This window comes from Zophobas morio, unplaced genomic scaffold, assembly GCF_036711695.1.
Source record: "Zophobas morio isolate AGI-343-1 ecotype UQ-CSIRO unplaced genomic scaffold, CSIRO_AGI_Zmor_V1 ptg000386l, whole genome shotgun sequence".
NCBI lineage: Eukaryota > Metazoa > Arthropoda > Insecta > Coleoptera > Tenebrionidae > Zophobas > Zophobas morio.
In genome coordinates, this window is record NW_026972490.1 from 158,784 (window position 1) to 167,589 (window position 8,806).

The window sequence follows — 8,806 nt, forward strand, 5'->3', positions numbered from 1 at the left end:
TTCCGCCGATGAATATAAACAAATTATTAAAGAGCTAAAGAGGTTAAAATGGTCTAAAGCATGCGCTTTTTTCAATTCCGCCTTTACTAAGAAATATAACTAATAAAACATAAATTCGATATTTAGAGGCTAATAAACTTTTTTTTATTACTTTTTCTGTGCATTTTCTCATAGCACATTTGAAACAGGAGGATTTATTTATAAGATTATATGACCTCGTAAAAATTGTTGAGATAAGGCTAATTTGAGGTCTCCTGATTATCCTTTGACTCCTATATGAGTGTGAAACAAAAATATAACAAGTATAAACGCTTGCAACAAACCACTTTATCATTCCCTTCGGGAGGGTCATAACATATACTGAGCTGTATCTCACCACTTCCTTGGTTAGATATGGGCATCCAGCCTTCGAACATATCGTCGCCGCTAGACCCCTTTGTGCGTTGAAGGGAGTTAAGCAGCTCAGCAATGTGCTGGCAGTGTCATAAAAATTCTCACAAGTTCGGATTCCAGATCAACCACGAACTCGCCAAGTGAATCGTTTCTCCCTAAAAAGTCCCAGTCCATAATGCAAAACTTCAGGGTAAGGCCTTTTAAGCCCTAACGAGAGAAGTGGCTAAGCTAGGCGATTGGGGCTTAAGGGTAGAGGCCTCACGGGGATGGGAAAGGAGATTTTTTCCTTCCATTCGGGGTCCAACGTTTTTTTCTTTACTTCAGTTTTGTAGATGACTTTATTGCTATACAAGTATATAATAGCTTATTAAAAAAGTCGCACAGGAAACCTATTAAACTACTTCATTTTTAAAAGAACAAAAGGATCCGACTTTCCTACTAAATCGGCTGCCCTGAGGTCACGAGCTCTGTCAATGGTTACATTGAGGATACCGCATTTGCGCAAGTCTAGCTCCTTGTGTAGTGCTTTTCGAACCTTTTTTGCAACATTTCCTGGTTGTTTATATTTAAAAGACTTGCAGTTAAAAGGTTTTTACTCATCAACCTTTCACTTTATCGCTAGTTTTCGTCCCAAAGTCGACTGAAACAAAGAAGAAGGAGAGTCCCAAAATTATTTCGGAGTTGTCTTCGCATGCAAAACTTTACAAGATACTGATAATCGACTAGACAACTTTAGTATTACTTTTGTCTTTTTTACCCGTTCTTTTTAATAAACTCGCGCTTGACAATCGTGCGAAGGTCAATAAAGAACCGACCAATTTTGTGAACAGTATGGCTACGGGGGTTTTGAGACAAAATTTCAAAGAAGACAGTGCCTGTGCGGTAATCCATGATAAGCGCCTTGAAGCGTGATTACGTCGATGAGCCGCAAGATTATATTGAAAAACAACTAGATTAAGAGACCTCACAAATTTCGTTCCAAAAAGATTGCAACTTGGGATCGTTAAGCACAATCGACTTCGTTTTAAAAATCTGTGCGGCTGGTCGTGTGAAACAGGCTTGAACCGCGATAAGCTAGGCTGTGTACCACTCGATTATCCACGGACACACGCACAAAGATCCGCGGGGTCACACCCCACCACGAGGCCGTATCAACTCCGTCAACTGCATGGATGCCGATGCGCAGGAGGCCCGACCGCGTTTTCTGCTTGGAGCCTTCTCCTTTTGTTTCGCATCGTGTTATAGAAGGCGACTGGAGATCGTCGTCGTCGTCTATCGCAGAGAAAACCCGATTTTTTTTAATAGGTAGCAGCGCTTCGAGAAAGCAGCAAAACTGGGCGACCGTCAAAAAAAAGACTCGGGCAGAAACTCGGGGTCTTGTACACCTCCAAGTCGCAGTGGAGGCGCCCCGAGCTCCCCACAGGAACCACAATCTCTTCACAGAGGTACGACTTTTTCGTGGTGCCGGGCTTCTCGCTCTCTTCTTTCTCAGCTGCGTCGTCCTCTTGGCTGTGTTCGTGCACTGATTCAGTCTCGCCATCCTCCGCTAAGAGACGTTGTCCGGTACGAGTACGCAAGAATTTTTTAAAAAGTACTTATGCTGCTAAACATGGACAAGTCCTGCGACCATTTACTTAAAAGTTGGTCCTGCGTCTATAATTTTAACTAGTTAATTTAACTAAGTCGACTTTTTTATGTCTTCCTATTGGTAACTAACAATATTGTAGTCGTAAACAGTAAATTCTAGTTTTTCTGTTTTTGGATCTTTTAGCAAAAGATAAAATGTTTGGTTCCAAACAGGATGAAGAGTTTTTTCAAGCACTCGCGTCTTGTACTTTTGTCCTTGAAATTTGAGCTTTATATAAGGGTCACTGATCAAAGACAGTTAACGATCTATAAGATTGTTACGGTAAAAAAAAAATAATTTATAAAGTTACCAAGCTCCAAACAAGTCCACTTTGGGAAAGCCTTCGCCTTTTTTAATCTTACAAATTAAAACGCCTTGACACAACTTGAAATACATATTCTATTATTATTTAATTTTCTTGAAAACCACTAAAAAAGGGACCCCAGCGCTCTTGCTTATATTCATCAGTTCGTCGACGTTAACTCTATAGAGATGAGGATCGAGAAGCATTTCCTCAATTACCTTTTTTTCTAAAGTAACCAAAAAATCAAACTTAAAAAAAAAAAAGGGGGGGGGGGACCCCGTTAGCTAAAGTCGCAATAGCCGAGTGTAAAAACGGCACTTCCTGCAAGTTTATGTAATTAACTCATTTATGAAGTTTTTTTGTTTATAGATGCTTGTTAAATACCAGTATGTCAAGCAAATGACACGGGATGACAGAGAAATCAAAGTAGGGCAAGCTAAGAAAGGCAAATCCTACGCTATTTAAGAAAGGATAACTACTCTATTTTTTATTTGATAATAAGTTAAGACCAGTAGTATGCAAAGATTCAAGCTAAACCTGAAAAACAACTTCTAGCCTAACATAGCCTTCGAAAACCAAATTTCGTATTTCTAAAGGGAATCGAAGAGGACCTATATGGGCTTCTACTACAATTTTAGTGCTTGGATTATTAAAAATAACGCTAACAAAAGTAAAAATTAGATTCTTTTAAAATAAGAAACTTGTCTAAGACACTTAATATCTAAGAGAGCACGGTTGTCCCCACTGTCTTTATAACCCTTCATAAATAATAATAAAGGACTGCTTTCGCCTAAATCAAAAGTTGGAAACTTAATCGCTGTTATAAACCCAGGTTTGTACAGTGCCTACAGTTAAGAATAAACATCAATGAGGAAACCAATCTGTTGAAATCTTATTTGCTTACAATTGTTTGTTGTAAACTTTCCACAACTTGAGTAGCAATAACTTTTCGATAAGTATACCATCCCCTTCTTATTATGTTATTTATCCATTCAACTCTTTCATTGTCTTTCTCCAGAGGATTCATCTCATGTCTTTCTTCAATTTCTTTTCTGATATCTGTAAGCAAGAATAAAAACCACAAGGGGAGTTACAGTCTTTTTATGTTACCTTTACTAACTTGCGGGTATTTCAGCGTAATGAGTGCGATCATAGCTCCGCAACAAGCTGCTACATACGACCAATGCAACTCGAATATCCCTATAAAATAAGAACTACATACTAAGATAGATGCTCCACCTAAAATTTTTATTTCTGAATCAAACATTTTTAATAACTTACACTTAAAATTACAATTTAAACAACACTTTCTTCTTATGAAATATAATGGCTATAACTAATATTGCACTAGACGACAATGTTAAGGCGGTTCGCCGATGCGCTCGGCGCCAACAATCACATATGGAAATAAGTTTTACTTTAATAGGTGAGATTGTTGTTAAAAAATTTAAATTATTTTAAAATAAATAGACAGTTTATCTGTATCTTGTGTCTAACCCCTGCACTCTTTATCAGATAATTATTTTGATTTCATTACAAAGAGATAAGAAATTGACATGTAATGAGTAAGTCTATCGTTTTTGCGAACAAATATATACTAGTTAAATGCCGGACATCTAAGTACAGATTAAGGCGATAAACTAATAACGAAAAAATTGACTTGAGGTATAGAGGGACACTGATACAATAAATCAGCTAGAAGAAATTAATATTTTGAGGCAACAAAACACGGCCTGTAACGTAGATGTGGAGTTTGTTAATAATTTTAAAGACATATTGCGCTGATAATTTTTTTTGTGAATGCAATCAACTATCTCGGTATATCTGTAAGATGCACTTTTAGGTTTAGATATTAGAGCCTAATAAACTCTCTTTTGTATTTTTTTAGGCACGTTGTTTTAAAATCGGGCCTAATTAGTTACGAGGGTAGCTAATGTTTTCTAGTAATTTAGTACAATCCGTCACTGGAGAACTGCAAAGCAGTTTAATAGGAAATGGTTAGGATTTTTAAACCTTTACTTGCTGGTATTTGAACCTTAAGGCTTTTTATAATAACTGAGTATAGTTATATATTTAAAGCACACGTACAAGGACGTAACTGGAAATAGCGCAGACAAAGAAACCGCAACAAACACAACATTTTATTGAAAATGGACGTTTTTTCTGTATTTAAAATAAGGAGATAAACCACTTTTTTCATAAACAAAAGAATATTGCCCATAAATAGCAGCGTTAAAAATTTTGGACTGGGATCTATCTTTTATCAGAATTTTTTTTAGTTTAGGTATGCTTTGGTGGTTTGTTTTAATAAAGCATTGTAGTCACCCTATTAGTTCCAAGCTTTATAAAATTTTAAACTTCCAAAAATTTTAATTCATTGTTAGCTCTTAGTCCTATTACTATCCTCACGTTTCTTTCTCTAAAATTGCTGCAAAAGCGTTTACCACGACCTCAGCTAACATTACAAAGTGCGTGGATGCTCCTTTAAGAAAATATGACGGGGTTCGTGTTTTTAAATAGAGGTTGGCATCTCTCTACATTTTTCACTCTCCTTCTCCTTTAAACCTATAAATGTTATTAATTAAGGTCTTTAAAGAGTTAAAAGCTTAAGATAACATAAGCTAGAGCAGAATCAAAATTTATTGATATTATGAAAATGTCCAAAAGATCTATCTATATCCCTGCTTTAGTCAAATCAACTAACCTTTCAGCTCACCGACCTCAACTTATAGATGAGAGCCTCTAAAAAGAAAAGGTAAGGGCACTAAGCAAGACAGCGGTTCATAAATTTATTAGTAGATATTATAGATTTATAGTATAAATATAAAAAAAGTTCGAAAACATTTTTGCATATCAGTTATCTTCAAAATTTCTGGTCAAAGCGTCTTTTATATAATTATGAGCTACATGGCCCACTAGTGGTTTCCTTTACGTGCTGACCAAATGGATCCTCTCGACGGAAACTTCGTCTTCATACATTTCTTTATTAACCCAAACTTTTATTTTTTTCTTTACATGTGCGTATAAAGAAAAAAGGTAATTTTAAGCCTAAAGTTTAAGATTTTTTTATACTTTATTGTTGGGCTACTCCGGTCTCTCATCAATCATATTTGATGTTTTTCGTAGAACTTGTCTTTTATTAGGTTGCGAAAGATAGACAAATGATACCATTTATTTTAAGAAAACTTGTATTTTTATGAATTGAGTGTTCCATATAGGATTGCCTTTGACGATCAAGTTTTATATTGAATTGAATGGTACACAGTGGAGTCACTCCTAAGAACTATAATTCGATTAGAATCTCCTGGGGGCTTTGCTTTTTAAAAAATAACTTTTTCCATGTGCGCATATCTAAGTACGAAAATTAGGTTATGAAGCTTTCTTCGCAAAGAGAACACGGAATTATAGAACCACCTCTTACGGCTTTCCTTTTTCTTAAAACCTTAAATATTATATTTGACAAGTTTAGCGAGACTTTGTGAGAAAGGTTTAATATTATGTTCCATCTTAAGTTAAATATTTCGCCCTACATCAAATTGGAAACCTTGCTGCACAAAACCTTTTCTCGCCCCACCGTTTTTATCTCTTCCCCTAATTATTAGGTCTAATCTTGTTTTAAAAGTAGACTTCATAAATTAATTTTTTTTTAAATCTTGTATGTCCATGAATATCCCCTTATATTAGGGATTCACTTAGAAGTTAATGCTTTAAAAAGATTAATGAATTGGCTTGAGTTATTACTTAAGAGGTAAGAAAACAAATATAAAATAAATAAACCTGTAGGGATAAAAGGTTACTATCCATTAGCAGAGCCCTGCATCCATACTGTTAACGGTTAATAATGCATTTTACTTATTAGTTATGGCCCACTAACGCTTTTGAAGTTTATCTCCATTGCTATCTTATTAAGTCGGGATGCCAGTCAAAGACCCGCCCAGGGGTTTAGCGTAAGTTAACAAACTGAACTACCTTCGGATCACAATTGGTTATTGTGGGTGCTATAGTTAAAACGTTCATCTAAGCGCCACGAGAATTTGGTAATGAGCCGGAAAAAATCTTTCTTTTAACCCAGCTACTCCCCTTCTTAAATTTTATATTGGTAGAACTCACTGGCACAGACTGTTTATTAATAATGAGTACGTAAAATATAAAATTTTAAAGGAAATGGCTAAACCAAACATAGGTGTAACTATAATTATCAAATTACTCATTAAACAGTTAAGTGCTCATACTTGCGTACTTAAAACAGGGAAAACTAATTATTATTATCACCCTGTTTGCAAAAGAGGCCCTGTATAACTCTACAATCACTTTCCCCTTTTTAGGCCCAAATACTTTTCATATTTCTATATAGCTTCTTAATACTTAAGTATTTGAATAAATATAGACTTAAAGTACTCATTAGCTAAATAACTTAACTGTTTTACTCTAGGATTGTTTTTATTGGGCAAAAGTAGTTATACCCACTCTTTTTCTAGCTCTTTATTTATAGCTTATAAGCTTATTGATATGGCCCGCGTGTAATTATCTCTACCTATGGTTATCCATAATTTTGGCAAGCAACGCACTTTCAGTTTACTAGTAAACTTAGTTATGATCAGCGTTTTTGTATTAAAGAGTTAATATACCTAAATACTTCTAGTAAAAATTTTATTTTCTAAATATAATTTTTTTTTACCTTAAAAGAAGCGAGGTAATTGAAGAACAAAGAAAATAGGGGTTAAGGAATAAAACCTTTCGCGAGGTAAGTGTTTCTTTAGTTGTAATATAGACAGGATAATGGTTAAAGTTAATCTTTCAAGAATCCTTTAAACATAAAACTAAAGAAATATAAACAAATTATAAAATTTATGTTAAAATATGTGAAAATAAATATAATATAAGATTTAAAATCAAATGAAACAAAAAACGAAAAAGAGATATCAGGATTAAAAAGTGTATGTGTAACCAATTATAGTAAAAGTAGTAAAAGTGAAATTTTAGAAACTTAGTCAGAGAGCATTGAGGGCTTGTTTAATATCTCTTCACTTATACTAAGTACTCCGTTGAGACACAAAGGAGCTTGAGTTTAAATACTATAAATTTTGACATAAAAGATGTTTTAATATACGTTTACACAAAAGATTATGTATCCTAGTAAAAGATTGATAGAGGTAACTTCGAAGGTAATCAGTTGTGGAATTAAATTTGGAGTAAAGTGGGATTCTTATTACAGAACAACTTTACATATGATAGTTACATTTGCAAGATTATTCATAATATTATACTAGTATGTTATAGGTAAACTTTTTTACTTATAAAAAGGTTGTAAAAAGCAAGGTCTTCTTAACTAATAGGTAATATTAACAGGTGATTAAAAGTGCAGCGAACTTGCTTTAGGTAATATATAAAGACAATAAAAACAGTATTTATAAGGTTAAAATCATATATTTAAGGTTTAAATACGATAGCTTTTTGAAAACCTAGTTTGTACGCTACTTTAAACTTACAAAATTTCTAATTAAGTGATTCTTTTTAATAAATTAAAATTATTTTAATATTCGATGTAATGGCCTTTAATATATTTGTACAAAGCTTAGCGTTACTACATTCTCCCGTTATGGACTATAGGGTTTAAATTTATAGGGTTACTAAAATTGGTAATGAATGCTTTACAGTATCAGTAAGTACTCATATTGCTAGTCAAACTAATTTTAAATCAAGAAAATGGACCTTTTCTTAAATAAAGTTTATATATTATGTTACAATACCATTGGTTTGTTTGTAGAAGCTTATTTGTGTGGTATAGGCTTTAAAAGCTACTGAAAACGATAAAGAACTGAAGCGTTTTGTTTCTGAAACTAGGAAAAGTAAAGATTTAAATTACTTATATGATAACCACGAACGGATACTTAACGTTTTAAGACCGGATGAATGTTCCGCCGGTTGGATTTTTACGCTGTATTTTGTTCTTTTCTAAAAATTTAAAATTCTGGTAAAAATTTTATTTATTTAGTGAAAGATGTTGCTCATCGCCTCCTTCCGCTTTTATTGATTACGTTTCAACCCTTCTCCAATGTTTTGACTCAAATCAGGCTCAACATGTTTCCCGAGAGTGTAAAATTGTTTTATTTATAAAGTTTTATTTCGAACTTATAAGATTCTTAGTTTCTAAAGTTTGCCAAGTTTACTGTAATCTTTTAATTTCAAGCTCTAAGGTTCTCCATATAATAAATTTTACATTAGAGTTATGTTATTTTTAAACAGGGTAGGCTTGGCATTTTACCTCTGTTGACTGCGGTGAGAAGATTTCAGTTAACTCCTCACCACTTAACCTCTTTGCATTTTCTGTTTCTTAAAGTATTACTTAATAACTTCTTTTTAGCTTTTAAGCTAAAAAAAACACAGTTGTGCATCTCATCAAAGTCGTATTCCAATGCTCTAGAATTACTTGATAGTTATGTTTATGATATCTCTGTTGAGGTATAGAATTTTGTTATTAT

The 8,806-nt window shown here is 33.6% G+C and overlaps 1 protein-coding gene across 2 annotated transcripts; it reads right to left on the bottom strand.

Moving 5' to 3' along the window:
- Window positions 1-207: 207 nt before the first annotated feature.
- LOC135120519 (uncharacterized) lies at window positions 208-3,676 on the bottom strand. Of its 2 annotated transcripts, none has more exons than XM_064044835.1 (20): window positions 3,435-3,676; window positions 3,229-3,383; window positions 3,039-3,169; window positions 2,862-2,985; window positions 2,709-2,804; window positions 2,601-2,645; window positions 2,462-2,542; window positions 2,331-2,404; window positions 2,111-2,264; window positions 1,989-2,046; window positions 1,736-1,939; window positions 1,481-1,665; window positions 1,357-1,425; window positions 1,151-1,293; window positions 998-1,092; window positions 795-945; window positions 656-737; window positions 499-600; window positions 324-434; window positions 208-272 (listed from the first exon to the last, which is right to left on the bottom strand). In XM_064044835.1, exons 1-20 carry the CDS (start codon window positions 3,589-3,591, stop codon window positions 240-242), a joined length of 2,250 nt encoding a protein of 749 aa, XP_063900905.1. In that variant the 5' UTR covers window positions 3,592-3,676; the 3' UTR covers window positions 208-239. The 2 variants fall into 2 exon arrangements, with proteins under 2 accessions (XP_063900905.1, XP_063900906.1); XM_064044836.1 differs by having other exon boundaries at window positions 3,229-3,376; window positions 3,435-3,484.
- Window positions 3,677-8,806: the final 5,130 nt, after the last annotated feature.